This window comes from Polypterus senegalus, chromosome 10, assembly GCF_016835505.1.
Source record: "Polypterus senegalus isolate Bchr_013 chromosome 10, ASM1683550v1, whole genome shotgun sequence".
Taxonomy (NCBI): Eukaryota; Metazoa; Chordata; class Cladistia; order Polypteriformes; family Polypteridae; genus Polypterus; species Polypterus senegalus.
In genome coordinates, this window is record NC_053163.1 from 127,359,977 (window position 1) to 127,377,220 (window position 17,244).

A 17,244-nucleotide genomic window follows, 5' to 3' on the forward strand; every position below is an offset into this window, starting at 1 on the left:
GATTTTATGTTTTTCTGCAGCCGTCTGGAGTTGATTTTTTGCTTTTTCTGTCCTCCCTGGCCATCGGACCTTAATTTTTTTTCTATTTTAATTAGTGTTCCCTTTTTCTAATTTTTATTTATTTTGTCTTTTTTCCTCTTCATTATGTAAAGCAGGGGTGTCGAACTCCAGTCCTGGAGGGCTGTAGGTTTTCATTCTAACCATCTTCTTAGTGACCAGTTTTTGATGCTAATTAACTTTAGCCTTAGCTTGACTCAGGCCCCTTAGCTGTTTTTTTCCTTAATTACCAGCCGGACAGTAATGAGACATAAAACAAGCAGGACATGACCAGCTCACCTGTACCCATCAATCTAAATCTGAAAATAAAGATGAAGGTCTCCGTAAGGTTGATCCCTCAGGTAATATGAAAATATTTTGTTTACCCCAACCCATGATTCAAGTTTGCAGTGTCTTCGCTAATTGATGCAAAGAATGCAACATAACCACCCAAGTAATGCACGGTGCGAGTTTTTAAGCAAGATAGCAGTTACGGAGATCTTTATTTAGCATGCCAGGAGCAAAGGTGTAGGTAGAGCAGTGTTTTATAACTGTTATTCTGTTGTGGCACATTTCTGTAACCCAATCCCAAGGTACACCATGATTCTACCAACCACAAAAGCATTAAATCGCATAGACTGTTAAACTGTCCAAAGGGGTAGGACAGGGGGCGGCAAAAACTTGTGTAGAGTATAATTTTCAATCATTGGTGGTGATGAACAATTGAGGATAGTATTTGCGGAGTTTGAACACAAGTTTTAACATATGCCATTTAAGAGATGAATATTATTTCAATTAAATCAGTCTTTATTAGTGCATTCAAAGTCAACAGTCGTTTCAATCATTTTTTAATTTGACTCATCGGTGTTTCAAATGCTATGTCAATTTGATAATTAATACATTTGCCTTGTTTTCTTACTGCCTCCGTTTCAACTTGCCTTTTAGGAAGGCATTCAAATTCAGGTTGCATTTGCTCAAAGAGTGTTTTGTTAAAAGCCATTAGTGTTTTTTTTTTATAATTCCTTTGTGTTGCTTTTACTTTAACTTTGTGATTGTGTATTTACTTCATTATTTATGATTACATTATAATTACATGTAATAATGTTAGATACGATTAATCACATTTATGCAAATAGTTAATTTAAAATAATTCCCAGCCATAAAAAATCCTTACTATATTATATTTCATATTAAAACTTCTCTAGCTGCAAAAAAATCTTCATAAATCAGACAGATACTGTGTTGGTACTATTGCTTTAATGAGGTGTTGCCAACTTGAAACCTCACCACCCAAGGTCTGAGATTAACGCTGAAGAAAGTGATGTCAGTACTAAAGCATTATGAACTTTTAAATGACTTCACTTTTTAAAAGCAACTTTAAAACAGGCATCACATACATTTTTAGTGGTGTGGCCAATCACTATTTTATTGATTTGTTTAGCTGAAAAACTGATGAACATTCAGCTCAGAAAACATGACAGCACTCAGTACAGTATTAAAAACTGGTTAACATTCGACACAGAGGCTCATTCTCACAGAGTAAACAGCCACAACATTAAAACCATTGACAGGTGATGTGAAAAGCATTGATTATCTTGTTACAATGACACCCGTTAAGGGGTGGGTTATACTGTACTTTACAGCAAGTGAATAGGCAGTTCTTGAAGGTGATCTGTTGGAAGCAAAAAATGTGTAGAGTAAAGTGAAGTGATCTCTCTTCTGCTAATCCCACAAAAGGTGTCAGAACACAAAAGTGTATCAACGCTTACTGTGTAGTCACAGACAATACAATTTATTTTTATATAGCCCAAAAATTACACAAGGAGAGTGGCAATGGGCTTGAACAGGCCCTGTCATTTGATAGCCCCCACCCCCCAGCCTGGACTGACAAAAAAAGCCTTGTAGAGGAGAAAAAAAAATGGAAGAAACCTTGGGAAAGGCAATTCAAAGAGAGACCCCTTACTGGGTAGGTTGGGCGTGCAGTGGGTGTCAAAAAAACAGGGGTAAATACAATACAGTAAACAGAACACAGTAATCCTCAATACAATAGTATAATAGTAATATTACAAGTACAGAGCAAAATGCAAGAGTAGATATCACATATCACAGACTGATCAAAATGCCCATTCTGACCATTGTACATCACAGAAAGTGCATACAGTGGGCAAAGGAGTGTCACAACTGAAACATGGAGATGTGGAATATTGTGGACTGGTCTAAAGAGTCTTCTTTTCTTTTAGATCATATGAACACATTGTTTACCTGGGAAGAGATAACAGCATGATAAATGCTGGAGAACGTGTAATGTTCTGGACAGTGCTCTGCTGGGAAACGCTGGGTCCTGGCATTCATATGAATGTTAGTTTGATATGTACCACATACCTAAAGATGGCTGCAGACCACATACACCCCTTCATGGCAACAGTATTTTCCAATGACAGTGGCCTCTTCAAGCAGGATAACGCACCCTGCCACTCTGCAACAATTGTTCAGGAGTGGTTTGTAGAATGTGACAAAAAGTTCAAGGTGTTGATTTGACCTCAAAAGTCCCCAGATCTCAATGAAATTGAGCATCTGTGAGAAGTGCTTGAAGAGGGAAAAAAAAGTCTGATCCATGAAGACCCCACTTCACAAGTTGCAAAGCTTAAAGGATCTGCTGCTATAGTCTTGGTAACTGATGCCACAGGACACCTTCCAAGGTCTTGTGGAGTCCAAGCCTCAATGGAACAGAGAATAAAGTGCAACACTTAAATAATATTTAAATAGAAGTTAAACACATTGGGTCAAATGAAATAAACAAGCTGCATGGACAGACTGATAATAGGGGGTGGCTTAATGCCTCTGTCCGGATTTACTTTTATATATCTAGGGGTATGCATGTGTTAATTTCTTACTCTTCACCATATATCATACGCTAGGGTGGGGCAAACAATCCGTCGACTATCTTCACTTATTTCTTTTGAGTGTGTCTGCTTGCATTGGTGGGTTTGTGTAAGCCTTCATATGTGCATACATCTCTCTATTATTTAAAAAAAAAATCTTGGACATGATTTTCTCAGAAAGACAAGTCCATGAGAAGTGTCCACGCTCAGGGCGGGAAATAAAGGACAAAGAGTAGATGACAAAGTAGAATGTTGTAAAGAATTCAAATATGTTGATGCAGTACACATGCAGAGCAGGTTAAAGATAATGAAAGTATGAAAATTCGAAAGTATAAAAAAAAAAAAAAAAGGATAGTAAAGAGCACATTAGCAAAAATTATTACTCGCTCAAATAATGGAACAGCGAAAAGAGATTTAATATATTGTTCGGATTTAAACTTAAGTCAGAGACTTGTAGATCGTCTAATTCGTGTTGCCATCAGGAGGGAAAAAAAGTTTTTCTTCCCAATGAAGAGGTGTATCCGCAAGAAATAAAAGATTCCAAAAATGTTGGCGCAGTACACATGCAGAGCAGGTTAGAGATAAAAAAGTACAAAAATTCAAAAGTCTCAAAAAAAGGATAGTAAAGGTCACATTAGCACAAACAAATTACTCAGTGAAATAACGGAACAACGAAAAAAGATCAAATATGTTGTTTGGATTTAAACTTTAAGTTGGAGACTTGCAGATCGTCTAATTTGTGTTGCCAGCGGGAATTAAAAGATTCCAAAAACAATGGTGCGGTATGAAGTCCCGTGAGACGGAGACTTTTAACATGACATTCTTTTAAGTCACGTCCTACTTACAACTAATTTTCAAACAAGACCATTACCGCCGCCAGGATTTAATTCAGGGGGTGCATAAAGAGATTTTTTTCTTTCTACGCTCCCCCCCGCAACAAAAACTTTTTTTGTATATGTATGTGCCCATTAAATACCTGCCAATACAGTCGCTATCTCTGAACAGTACAGAGCAGTCAGTTTTTGCATAGATAGATTAACCACTTAAGGCATGACCTAATTTTTAATTTTCTGACAAAAAATCGACTTTTTTTTGTTATCATATGATCACTGGAATATAGTTAAAAATGTTATTGATGTATTCAGTGGCATAGGTAGTGCTTTTTTCCTTAAGTTTTTAATGTAATTTTGTAAGCACTTACATACAGTTAGACCTCTCAGATATGTTGCATTTCCGAATTCAATCAGGTGATCAAGTTTTAAAAAATCATTTGGAATCTGGACCAAAAAATGCGTTATACATATCCCATCAGATTCAAAATGAGCTGATCCAAACCTGTGCAGATATTCTCAAAGAACAGATAATCTGCGAGGTTAAAAAAGCATCCGTTTTTTCTGTGTTGGCTGATGAGACTGCAGATATTAGTGGAACAAAACAACTATCCATTGGTGTGCGATTTTTGCGTTGCGATGAAGGCATGGGGCAGTTGACAGTGTGCGAAGAATTTCTGGGTTATACTCTGTTGACCAAATTGGATGCAGTATCAATCTCAGAAGCAATCCTTCAGTTTCTAAATGATTGTAATTTAGATTTGTCGCGACTTGTCGGTCAAGGTTATGACGGTTGTTCTACGATGGCAGGTAAAGAAGGTGGTGTTCAGAAGCTTATCAGAGACAAGCACCCTAAGGCTTTGTATTTTCATTGTGCCAGTCATATATTGAATCTCGTCATTAATGACTTGAACAATGTCAAAGAAGTTCAAAATGCCAGTGGCACAACTAAAGAAGTAATCAACTTTTTAGAGAGAGCACTTTACTGACGATCTTTGATTCCTAATATTCCTCTGTTTTGTGAAACACGTTGGTCGGCAAAGTATAAAAGTATCAGAATATTTTCTGAGAACTTTTGGTAATTGTCCAAGCGCTAGAAAAGCTTACAGAGGACAGTGCAAACAAAAACACAAAGGTTAAGGCTCATTTGCTGTTCACTGCTATTACAACTCCAACTTACATTTTGACGCTTTTAGTAATTGCTACTTATTCGCTAAACTCGAACCTGTGTGCAATCAGTTGCAGCAAGTAAATATGAACATTAAAGATGTAACTGCTCATATAATTCAATTAATAGATGTGCTGCAATCCCATCGAGACAATGTTTCTGAAGAGTTTTCATTGATTTTCAAAAAAGCACAATCGATTTGTGAAGAATTAGACATTGAATTAAAACAGCCACGGTTAAATAAAAGGCAAGTTCACAGATCAATTTACTTTCTGAAAACGCAGAAGAATATTTTAGGAGGTCCATTTTCATCCCTTATTTGGATTCTATAATATCTTCTCTACAAATTCGGTATTCTTTTACACAAGAGAAAGCATTTTCACTTTTACAACTTCACCCAAAAGAAATGAGTAAATTGGATAAATCATCGTTTTTAATAGTTCTGGAAGACATTAACAGTCTGTATGGTGATATTCTTCCAAACTTTATATCTGATGCTACCACATGGTATGAGATGTGGAAAAATAAAAACATTGCAAACGAAATTACCGATTGCATGAGTTTAATTGAAGAGGCTACGAAGTTTTATCCGGCTGTTTCCGAGGCACTCAAGATTGGCATGACACTTCCTGCAACAACCTGCAGTATTGAAAGATCTTTTAGCACATTACGGCGCGTCAAAACTTGGAACCGATCTACAATGAGTGACGATAGATTAAGTGGATTATGTATGCTTAGTGTACACAAAAAAAGAATAAATAATTGTCCAAAATTTATCGACAAAGTTGTAGACAAGTTTGGACAACTAAAAAGAAGGCTTGAGATGCTCTTTTAGAAACAAAGTGAATGATTGTTTATGTATAGTTGTAAAATGTAAACGTCTAATTGTAATTTAAAAATTTAAAATAAAAACTATTTTTTCGCGTTTTTTCTTATTATTGAAAGATTTATTTTTTTTCTCCATTTCCTTTTTTTTCAAAAGCTAGGGGGGTGCACGTGCACCTACTTGCACCCCCCTGCCGGCGCCCATGAACAAGACCATGGTCATCTAACCTCAGTCGTGTGAATGCTTTTGTCAGACATAGTGCCTGTGCTCTCAGCACTTATACATTTAATCAGGGCAATAATTTTTTATGTTCTAGATGACATGTCAACGACAAAGCGAAGAAGAGAGAGCATGGACAAACATTCCAAAAAGTCATTTTATTTATTAGAAAGAAACTCACTCACAGGTTATACGTTGCGTTGTCACAATGCAAGTCCAAACACTGAATCAAAATTCAAAGTTAATTCCAAATATTAAAATTTAAAATAATGCATATGTAACGATTTTTATGAAAATCTCTTAAAATTGTACATCCGGTTAACCAAACCAGGGGGATGGCGAACGAAACGAGCAGGGGGCGGAGCACCCTAGTGTTTATTTAAAAAAATCCTATATCTCATGCAAAAATTTCACAAATCAATATACCTGATCCCATGACTAAACAAAGCAGACTGAAAAAATCCTGGTTAAAATTAAACAACTCCTACAGCAATTAACATTGGACCCAAGTCAAAGTGTTTTTGAAGGGTATGGCGATACATACTGAAACAAACTCTACCAAAAACAATCAACCTAGGATCTTCAACAAGACAAACACAATGAAAGTTAGGAAAATGAAGTCAAATTTTGTTTGTTAAAGTTGAACATAGGTATTGGCATTCACAGTAGATATCTTTGAAAACGCTCAAAACGTTTGAATCTTTACTAGGAAAAAAAAAATATTCTGATGTAAATCAAATTTTAAGGCACGAAAGTCTATGTTGATTTTCCAGACACAGACACACAGGGACAGCATACTAAAATCTACTATTCAACTTTTTGAACATCGTAGAATCAGAACCTAAACTTGACAGAAAATTTTCAAAACTTGACATTTGCTGGAAACACTGCTGTTAGACGGTTTATTCTTCAATCTGAAACTGAACCATGGCACATTACACAATTCTTCTGACATTTTTCAGTAGCTGACTTAACATCCTTCCATTTTCTTAATTGGTTTATCCATGCCAGGGTCACGGGGAAGCTAGAGCCTAAACCAGCAAGGCAGAAAATCACTGGATGGGACAGCAGTTTGGTGATGTGATCAAAAGAGAAACTAAGTGTGAGACACAAAGAGGAAAAATAAAGGCTTAGGAGGCACATTGAGAGACACCTTTAAAGATGAGGTGAGCAAGACTCCTTGAAGTGACAGAGGCTGAAAAGCAGGCCCTATAAGAATAAACTCAAAAGAGGGAGTACTGGGTCAAGAGACGCTGTGACATACAAGGACACAGAGAAAAGGTGCTGAAGCTACATGTAGGATATTTTTAAATATACAATAGAGGGAAGTTTTGTTAAGAGTCTGGCCACTGAGACCCAAAGACTACTTTCCTACGATAAAGCCATCTAAACAAACCTCAGAAAAATGCCAAAATCTATGCCTCATTTTTGTATTTTGATTACACCACTTTTAATATACAAAATTGGTTGATTATCTTTCATTACTTCCAGTGTTGAATAAACTAAGACAGACTTCTCATAAATGTAATTTCACTAAATGCCAAACTTTCCAAACTAATTTTAATATTTCACTGTACAATTCCACTGCATTTTATGCATTTTTCTTTAATAAATTGCAAGATCTTATATGGTAATCTCAAAATGGTCTCTCACCAGACCATGGGTATGGGCTGGGTGAGGAAACCTAGGATCTATAGCATCTGACTTAAACAAAGATCATAGACACTTAGGCTACAGGAAATCAATTAAAGAAAACACTGACATTAGAATAAAAAAAAAATTCCCTGAAAACCACAAAACTGCATCTACACCAAACTTTTCTATTGTATGCATTTAGGGCAATATTTCACACTACTATTAGCTTTACCAATCACAAGTCTAAGGTCAACAAAAAAAAAACCCATGCACACCAGCAGACTTTGGCAAACAGTCACAGACCATAAAATGTATATATTCAGGTGGCTAATTTAGTTTGTGATTCTAATCCTACCTCAAGTGCTTCTTTGGTGATGGGGTACTTCTCCAAACTGGAGATCACTTCTTGTACAACCCCCATATCACGAATCTGCTGAAAAGATAAAAAATAATTATTCATATTAAACAAATAAAAAGATTACCTAATTAACAGCAGTCTGACAATATTATACAAGTCTTGCCAAATGATAAACCTATTCAGGTTTGCCAAAAATGCTTTGCAATAATTTGGTTACAGTGGAATCGGACAACCCAGCATTGATAATTCACAGAGAGAACATACAACACTTAAATTCAATTTAGCCATTTCAGAGTGAACACACACAACGGATAAGTTGGATAATGCAGGGAGGGAAATGCAGCTATAAAAATTAAACTAGACAGATGTTCACTGAGAGAATCATATATGGAAAAACAAAATGCCAGGTGTCCAATGAATATACCTCCCCAACTCTCTGTAACAGTTTAGCATAACAATTCTTGGGAACAACCTGCCCACATGCAGGTGAAAGCTAAACTCACTACTTCCTCTACAGCTGCTGGAAACCTCCTATTTTCCCATGCCCATTCTTTCCAGAAGGGATGTGTTTAATTTATAGACAAGGATTTTATGATATAATACAATGTGTTTCACATGTAAAGATGTTCTTAGCCAATAAGTTTGGAAGGTGAAAGTAAGCAAAAAATGGAAAGTACCAAAAATCTTATAAACATACAAACAAGATGAGAAAACTGGATGGCAAACCAACATAGCTCACATTAATAAAATATATGAGGTGTTTGCCACTTTATGATTATAAATGAAGAGCGTGTGTACCTGTAACACACTAACATTAGTGGGTCTCAAAATAAATAAGCCAATATAAGTATGTGAATTCTCCCATTGTACATATTACTAGCCATGCATAACATGTACACAAGTGGCATTATACCATTATGATCAGACTAATATTACTACACATAGCTTTAATATACCCAGTCTTATGACAAACAGCACAGGTGCTATGAAAATGCCACCTCAACTAAATCAAGAGATGGGCCTTCTACCCATACTTGGGCAATGAACATTTCTCTTATTTTCATGATTGTATATTTAGTGAAGTTCCTATTTTAGTGATAGGAAAATTCAATTCTAAATTATGCAAGGGTGGAAAAATTTAATTCACACTTTTTAAAAATCCAAAGTTTTGCCCAAGAAAAGTAAACTAGACTATGTAAAATCTTGACTGGGTGGAGTTGGCACATTCTCCCCATGACTCTGTGGATTTTTTCTCCTTATACTCCAGCTTACTTTGCACATCCCATAGATTAAGTAGCAATTCTAAGATGGGCCACAGCAAGTGTGCATGTGCAGATCCTGCAACTGGCCAATAACCCAGTGTGGCCCGGTTTCAGGCTTTCACCGAATTCCACCAAGATAGGCTCCAGCCACCAGTGACAGTACTTGTGTTTAGCATGTTTGTTAAAATCTTCACTACAAAACAACTTATAGACCAACCGCCAGGAATATGGCACTTCAGATAATCTTTACCAAAATTTCACTACTAAAAACTGCAACGGGTTTCAATAACATATTTATCATATGGGTATGCTAGGTCAGCACATTTTGTGATATAATAAGCAAATACATCTCCAATTCCAAAAATGTTGACAGACTATAGAAAATGCTAATAAAAACAAAAAAAAAGTGATTTGTAAATTTACTTTGAGTTGTCTCTCTATTATAAGAAAATAATCCTGCGATGAGACAAGACATTTTGGAAGACAAGACTTTTTGGAAGATTTTTCAAGTCCCGCGAGTTGAGACCTTGGCCACAAGATTTTTTCAAGTCACAACCACCTCTCAATCATTTTCAACCACACACTCGGTAATCTCACCTCTCATTCGTGTGAATGCTTTTGACAGACATTTTCTGCTCTCTCAACTCTTAGAAATTTTAATGTTTTCCTCACTTTAAGTTCCCAATTAAAGAAGACGTATCATGTCCAAATCCTATTGAACAATTTCATTACAAAGGGTTATCAACAGAAAAAAAATGAGTCCACGGACAATTCTTACAGCGAGAAACGAAGAAAAATGAATTAACACCAAAAATGTCAATCGGTTACATGGAAAATTGGTTAAATGCGTATCAATAGACTATGCTGAAACAGTTGGCGGTGATCGTGTGGAAGATGAAAACATCAACTTACAATATCACGAAGAAAATCTACAACTGTTAACACCATCCAGTCTTCCACCGCACAAATTACTGTAGGAAGAAGGATGTATTTAAGAAAGGTAATATAGTACATCTGCCACAGATAACATTACACAATAAAGGAAATCTTGATATGCCATTCATATTAAAAGTTTAACAGTTTCCCATTAGAATAGCTTTTGCAAAGACAAATCTCAGAGCCAAATATTCTAAAAAGTCATTTTATTTAATAGAAAGAAAGAAACGAAATTCAATCACAGGCCGGAAAGTCCAAACATGGAATCAAAATTCAATGCGATATTGACTAAAATTTTATTCAAAAAATAGTTTTAACTGAGGTTTTACAGTAAAAGTGTAAGTTTAAAATGTATCTGCGTGTTAATTTCAAAGCCAAACAGAACGAAATCGTATTATCAACGAATAACTAACGCAACATGAAACATAATTGACTTTCAAATTATTACGTTTTACTCTTTTTAAATATGGTTGATTACTCACTGTAATGTAAAATAGTTCTATTAGTCATATGTAACAATTCCCATTAAAATAAAAATCTGTTTAAAATCTGTACAAGCGCATCCCCATACACGAGCCACAGAACCGCAGAGGGGCTAGTGTACAGCACATGCACTGGGGTTGCCGAGTGAAGCAAGCAAGGGGCAAAACTCCCAAATATTTAAACAAAAAAAAAAAAGCATTAAGATAAGGTATTTCATGTTTTACCTAATTCACTGCATAGTTTAAAGATGTACATTCATTCAGAAAATGATGCCTGCAGCACGTACAAAAAAAAGTTGGGACAAGAGGTAGTTTTGGACTGATAACGTGACAATTTAAAATTACAAGATGGCGTGAAACACGTAATATTAAACAGGTAAGGCATGTTATAGTATATAAGGAGCCTCCAAAAAAGACCTAGTCTTTCAAGACCCAGGCTTGATTGGATTTTGTGACACTGTCTTAAAAAACTGTCATGCACCAGTAATGAACATTGTGACATGGGCTTGGGAATGCTTCAGTAAACCTTTGTCATTCAACACTATTTGGAGATCCATCCACAGATGCAAGATAAGGCTTTACTATGCAAACCAAAAGCCATACATTAACACTGTCCAAAAGCGCCACAGGTTCTGCACAATCTGAGATGAAAAGTGGCATAGCACAACAGTATTGTGTTTTGTGGTCCAAAAAGTTAACATTTTAAATGCTTTTGGGGCCTGGAGAATTGTGTGCTTCAAACAGGAAAAGGACTAATCAAGTTATTATGAGCATTAGGTTTAAAAGCCAATGTTATGTGCTTTGGGAGTGTGTCAATGCCAAATACATGGGCATGGGTAATGAGGGGCACCATTAATACAAAAAGACGTACAACTTTTGGCGCAACATATGTTGCCATCCAGTCATCTTTTCCAGGGACATCTCCACACTATCCAGCGGGACAACAACAAACAACATTCTGCCAGGATTACAAGTGCATGGCTGTGTAAGCAGAGATTGCAGGTAACTAGGTTGGCCAACCTGTAGTCCTGACCCATCTGTGATTGAAAATGTGACTTATTATGAAACATAAAATACAGCAATGAAGACCCTGTACAACTGCACAACTGAAGACCTGCAAAATGGATAAATGGACCAAATTTTCTCTTGCTAACCATAATAAACGTGTGACTTTAGAGATCAAGCACTTATTACAGTAAGTGCTATTAACAGAAATGTTGATGTTACACAGTGGTAAACACTTGACTGTCACAGCTTTTTGGAGATTTGATAGGGAAAGTAAATTCCCCAAAGTAAATCAAATGATGAACAGAATTAATATATCTCGCTTTTTCTTTTTTTTTTTATATAAACTTATCTTCTACTGTCCCAATGTTTTTAGAATTTGGGCTGTATCAAAATTACTGTACTTGCATTTTACAATATGTCTAAGCCATGTATGGGTCAGACAGGTTTTCCAGCACAAACCACAGCAGCTCAGACTGAGATCTGAGTAATTTGGAATTCACACACTTTGAACTCATTCATTCCTGAAGAATTTTTGTGGAGCAGCACAGTACATTATCCTGCTGAAACAGGCCACTGCCATCAGGGAGTACTGTTGCCATGAAGGGGTTTACATGGTTTGCAATAACCTTTAGGCAGGTGGTACATGTCAAAGTAACATCCACATGAATGCTAGAATCCAAGACTTCCCGGCAGAACTTTGCCCAAAGCATTACACTCTGCTAAGTTACATTCTTCCCACTGTGCATACTGCTGCCATCTCTTCCCCAAGCATAAGACACTGATGCACCCAGCCATCCACATGATCAAAAAGAAAATGGGATTCATCAGACCAGGTCAACTTCTTCCATTGCTCCATGGTCCAGTTCAGAGGCTAAGCTGCCCATTGTTGGTGCTTTCAGTGGTGGGTTAGCGGCTATGCAGCCCTATACGCAGCAAGCGGCAATGCATGTGCATGCTGACACTTTTCTCTCTCGGCCAGCATTACGTTTTTCAGCTATTTATGCTACAGTAGTTCTTTTGTGGAATTAGACCAGACGGACTAGCCTTCGCTTCCTGCATGCATTAATGATCTTTTGGCAACCATCACCGGTTGTCCCAAATCGAACCATTTTTGGTAGGTAATAATCACTGCAAATGGTACACACCCCACAATACCTGCTATTTTGAAGATGCTCTGACATAGTCATTTAGCAATCACAATCTGGCCCTTGTCAAAGTCACTCATACCCTTACACTTGCCAATTTTTCTAACACATTACCTTCAAGAACTGACATGATGCCTAATATATCCCACCCTTTGACAGGTACTATGGCAATGACATAATGCTATTCACTTCACCAGTCAGTGTTTTTAAATGTTGTGGATGATTGGTGCATGTCTCCCACATCAAAATATGATCCCATTGTAGTAAACAGAATACATAGTCATTAACGACCATCTAAACTGAACAGAGCTTTAGATTGACAGCTACAATTGTATTTTGTATTTATGGTAATGTTATTTGACATACACTAAGAATCATTTATTAAATTGTGGCAGATTAAGTTTAATGTCAATAAATGTAAAGTATTACACATAAGAATTAAAAATGTTAGGTTTGAATACACAATGGGTGGTCGGAAAATCTAGAGTACACCTCATGAGGAGGATTTAGGGGTCATAGTGGACTCTAAGCTATCGACTTCTCGACAGTGTTCTGAAGCCATTAAGAAGGCTAACAGAATGTCAGGTTATATAACACGACGTGTGCAGTACAAGTTCAAGGAGGTTATGCTCAACCTTTATAATGCACTGGTGAGGCCTCATCTTGAGTACTGTGTGCAGTTTTGATCTCCAAGCTATAAAAAAGGGCATAGCAGAACTAGAAAAGGTCCAGAGAAGAGCGACTAGGCTGATTCCAGGGTTACAGGAGTTGAATTATGAGGAAAGATTAAAAGAGCTGAGCCTATACAGTTTAAGCAAAAGAAGATTAAGAGTTGACATGATTGAAGTGTTTAAAATTATGAAGGGAATTAGTACAGTGGATCGAGACTTGTATTTTAAAATGAGATCATCAAGAACACGGGGACACAGTTGGAAACTTGTTAAGGGTAAATTTTTTCAAAAACATTAGGAAGTTTTTCTTTACACAAAGAACAAAAGACACTTGGAATAAGCTACCAAGTAGTGTGGTAGACAGTAAGACGTTAGGTACTTTCAAAACTCGACTTGATGCTTTTTTGGAAGTAGTAAGTGGACAGGACCGGCGAGCTTTGTTGGGCTGAATGGCCTGTTCTCATCTAGAGTGTTCTAATGTTAAAATTTGATTTATTGTTAAATCGAAAAACAGTGCTCTCTCCTTAAAAGATAGTCCAAGACAAATTACAATTAACACCTTAACCCTGTCATTACAATATTCATATTTTCTCCACATGTATATGTACACACAAAAGTAGGACAAGATGTGTAACCCATTTAAGACAGAACCCTGGTTTCTTTACCCTAAACCCCCTGAAATATTTACAGATTGAGTCAGAAGAAGGAGTAATGCTATTACCTGAGCTTTATTAAAGCGCATGTAAATGCAATTCGGAGAGTCTCAAAGAACCTGGGGAACAATATGTGAGCCTTTAGTCAACCCCTGTCCTAGATGCCTTCAGCAGCTACATACCATTATTTAACCATGCATGCTAAGATCACTGCTGTTGGTCATTTCTTCAGACTAGTCTCCAAAAAGGCAGGAAGTCAATAAAGAAACAAATGTCAAACATGCAAACTCTGAGATGAATGATAAGAAAAATTAATCACTGTAAAATTCATGTGATTGTCTGACTGGTTACTGTAATTGTCTCTGAGCACACATGAATTCTCTATGATGGCCTGTCATTTCACCCAGAGCTGCTTTCTGCCTTGTGTCTGATGTTGTCAGGATAGGCTACAGCTCCCTGCAATCTTACAGATTAAGAAAAATCAGGATAACTTTTTAAAAAGTGGTCAGCCCAAACTTGAGTAATTAGGGTTTAAAAAGCAATGAAGAGAAAGAAAAACAAAATACAGCATGTCTGTTGCCTTTACAGAAACGCTGTAAACAATGGGGGTTCAAGCACAGATTCTGAGCAGTTCCCAAGTACCTTCAATGAAAACCTACTGCTAATATAGTCTTCCAGGGCCTACACCACCACTTCATAATCACAGGACATTAAAAACAAAATTTATTCAACAATGGCAGTAAAAGAAACAGCTAAACTTAACTAAAGCCATTTAGAGTCACACAGTCACTGAAAACTGGCGAGAGATAAATCCTTCCACTCCAGCATACCAATAAAGCATATGCACAATACCAGCTACAATCGTGCAACGCACCATCGGATTAATTTTGAAACAAACACCTACTACCGCCATCAGAACCCAATAGAGCAAGTTCGATGAGACGGCAGAAATCCCGCTGACTGCGCGTCCGTTATATACCGACATCATCGTGCTCTATCAAACACTCAACAAATCGGTTTAACAAAGCAGGTCGTTGAAATGATGCCCTACATGCCTGAAAAATTAAGATCATAAGGATCACGTGAAGGATGCTGGCATGGGAAGAGTTAATCGGAAGACAACAGGTTACAGAATGCAGTCTGGCGGGGACACCCCCGGGAGACACAATGGAGTGGGCTCCCCGACTCTGTAACCCCTCGCACAACATTTCCAGTTTGTATGGACAGCGTCCGTATACCTGCCAAGAAGGGGAAGCCCTACGAACAGAAACGGCGGCACAAACTACTCTAACAAAGTAGTTTGTCAGAACTCCATCATGGCCTTGTCACAGACCAAGTGTGACTTTTGAGGACTTCAACGGAACCCTTCTCTCCCGATAACTGCTGAACGATAAAGCTGCCTTTGGTTCCAACACCCCCCCGGACACAAAGTTTAGTCGACTAGGCCGTGAGTAGTCCCGTAACTGCTCCCTCTCCACACACGCACACACACAGAGAAGGGAGCTTGCATGTTAGGCCGCACAGCCTCGGCCTCGCGTAGTCGTATAAGCTGAAGACGGACGCCTGATCGACCGCAGTTAGCGGAGGGTCGTAGTGGGCCAAGGGATGTCTTCTCCTATGCTTACATTTCTTAATACTTTATTTCAGGTTTGGGAGATTTTCGTAAACATTTAAGCAGGAATTTCGGAATCCCTCTGACACAGTGTTGGATGAATATTTCAAAACTACACAAAGTGTTCTTGCTTTGTGGCCCTGCCTGCACGCAACAGCGACAGGCTTTCCAACAACCAAACAGTGGAGGTGTTCGTGTAATAACAGGTAAGGAGGGGACGACAGGACAGCACAGCTGAAGTGAAGCACACGACCAACTCGAAGCTCTTGCTCTCCGGTCGCCAACGCGGACACTGTCTCAGAGCGTCCTGCAAGATTTCCTGCCTGTGACCGCCAGCTGGAGACCCCTGCGCGCACACAGCGCCTGGTACTCACGTTGCTCTGGCTATCGATGGCCTGCAGCAGCCGGTCTCTCATCTGCTGCGGGGTTGCCGAGGCCGCTGTCATCGCCTGGCCGGAGCAGGTCGGCGGGTGGGGGAGGGAGGTTTCCTCCGAAGAGACGGTGGGTGGGTGGCCGACAGACACTCACAGGCCCGCCGCGAGACCCTGTAGGAAGTAAAACGGCATGTTCCGGCGACGTGCAGAGGCCAGGAACAAGAGCGAGGGCTTTTTCTCTAAACCTTGGAGAACACACTCCAAACGCGGTCGGCTCTCGTTGGCACTCCGCTTTCTGCGCCTCGGCTTTCTGATATAAACTGCCGCGGCGCAGCCTGGGAAACCCGGGGCGTCACAGCTTCGGCGTCTGCACGCAGCCGCCTGCTGGCTCGGGTCATGCGCACTGAAAGGAAAGAGGGAGGCGGAGCCAACGCTAGAAGACCGAGTAGGAGGAGCCTGTGCGAGTTTTGCTTCGAGATTAAGCAGTGCGATCAGACTGCCGCGGGAGCTTTCAAAGAGAGGACACCTGATGGACAATAGAGGGCAGTAAGAGAGCGTCATAAATATGAAAACGATGGATTAGTAGTGGTACAAACACTAGGCAAGTTGTCCTCTGGTGCCTCTGATAAAACTAAATTACAGGGACATTTACAAGTTGGACAAACAGTAGATAGTACTAGAGTTTAACTGCCAGTGGCCGCTGAATCGTTTCTCATTTCTTTGCATATTCAGTCTGTCAAACGGCAGCTACATCCAAATCTGAATTACGTTTGAAAAAGTAATTGTGGGACATCACAGGGTAAGAGCAGCATTATAGAAAAATCATTAATCCATTGGGAAAACATCAATTGGTAGGAATTTTGTATGCACGCCTTCACTAAGTTTCACACTTCTCCCAAAGTGACTGTATAAACCAGAACAAACAATCTAATTAATTTCCACTGCCGCAAATTTCTTTATAATCATAAACTGAATTCCTGGTTCTTTAGAAATGTATTAACTAGCTGGATTCTTTTTGTGTAGATATGTTTCAGATCATGTATTGATAGTTAACGCCAGTATTACCCTGACATAATAGGTCTTTTTTCAGGATTGTGTTAAGCATGAAACTACTGTACTCGATTTTGTTCTTACCCAGCCTGAGATA

At 38.4% G+C, this 17,244-nt stretch overlaps 1 protein-coding gene across 2 annotated transcripts in view; it reads right to left on the reverse strand.

Annotated features, from left to right (window-relative positions):
* Positions 1 to 16,514, reverse strand: part of crsp7 (cofactor required for Sp1 transcriptional activation, subunit 7) — a 44,472-nt gene extending 27,958 nt beyond the window's left edge. The window contains exons 1-2 of one of the 2 annotated variants that reach the window (XM_039766565.1): positions 16,098 to 16,514; positions 7,952 to 8,029 (exon numbers count right to left, since the gene is read on the reverse strand). In XM_039766565.1, coding sequence (XP_039622499.1) covers positions 7,952 to 8,029; positions 16,098 to 16,169 — 150 coding nt within the window. In that variant the 5' untranslated portion in view covers positions 16,170 to 16,514. The remainder of the gene's footprint in view (positions 1 to 7,951; positions 8,030 to 16,097) is intronic. The other variant, XM_039766566.1, reaches the window with a different exon arrangement.
* Positions 16,515 to 17,244: the final 730 nt, after the last annotated feature.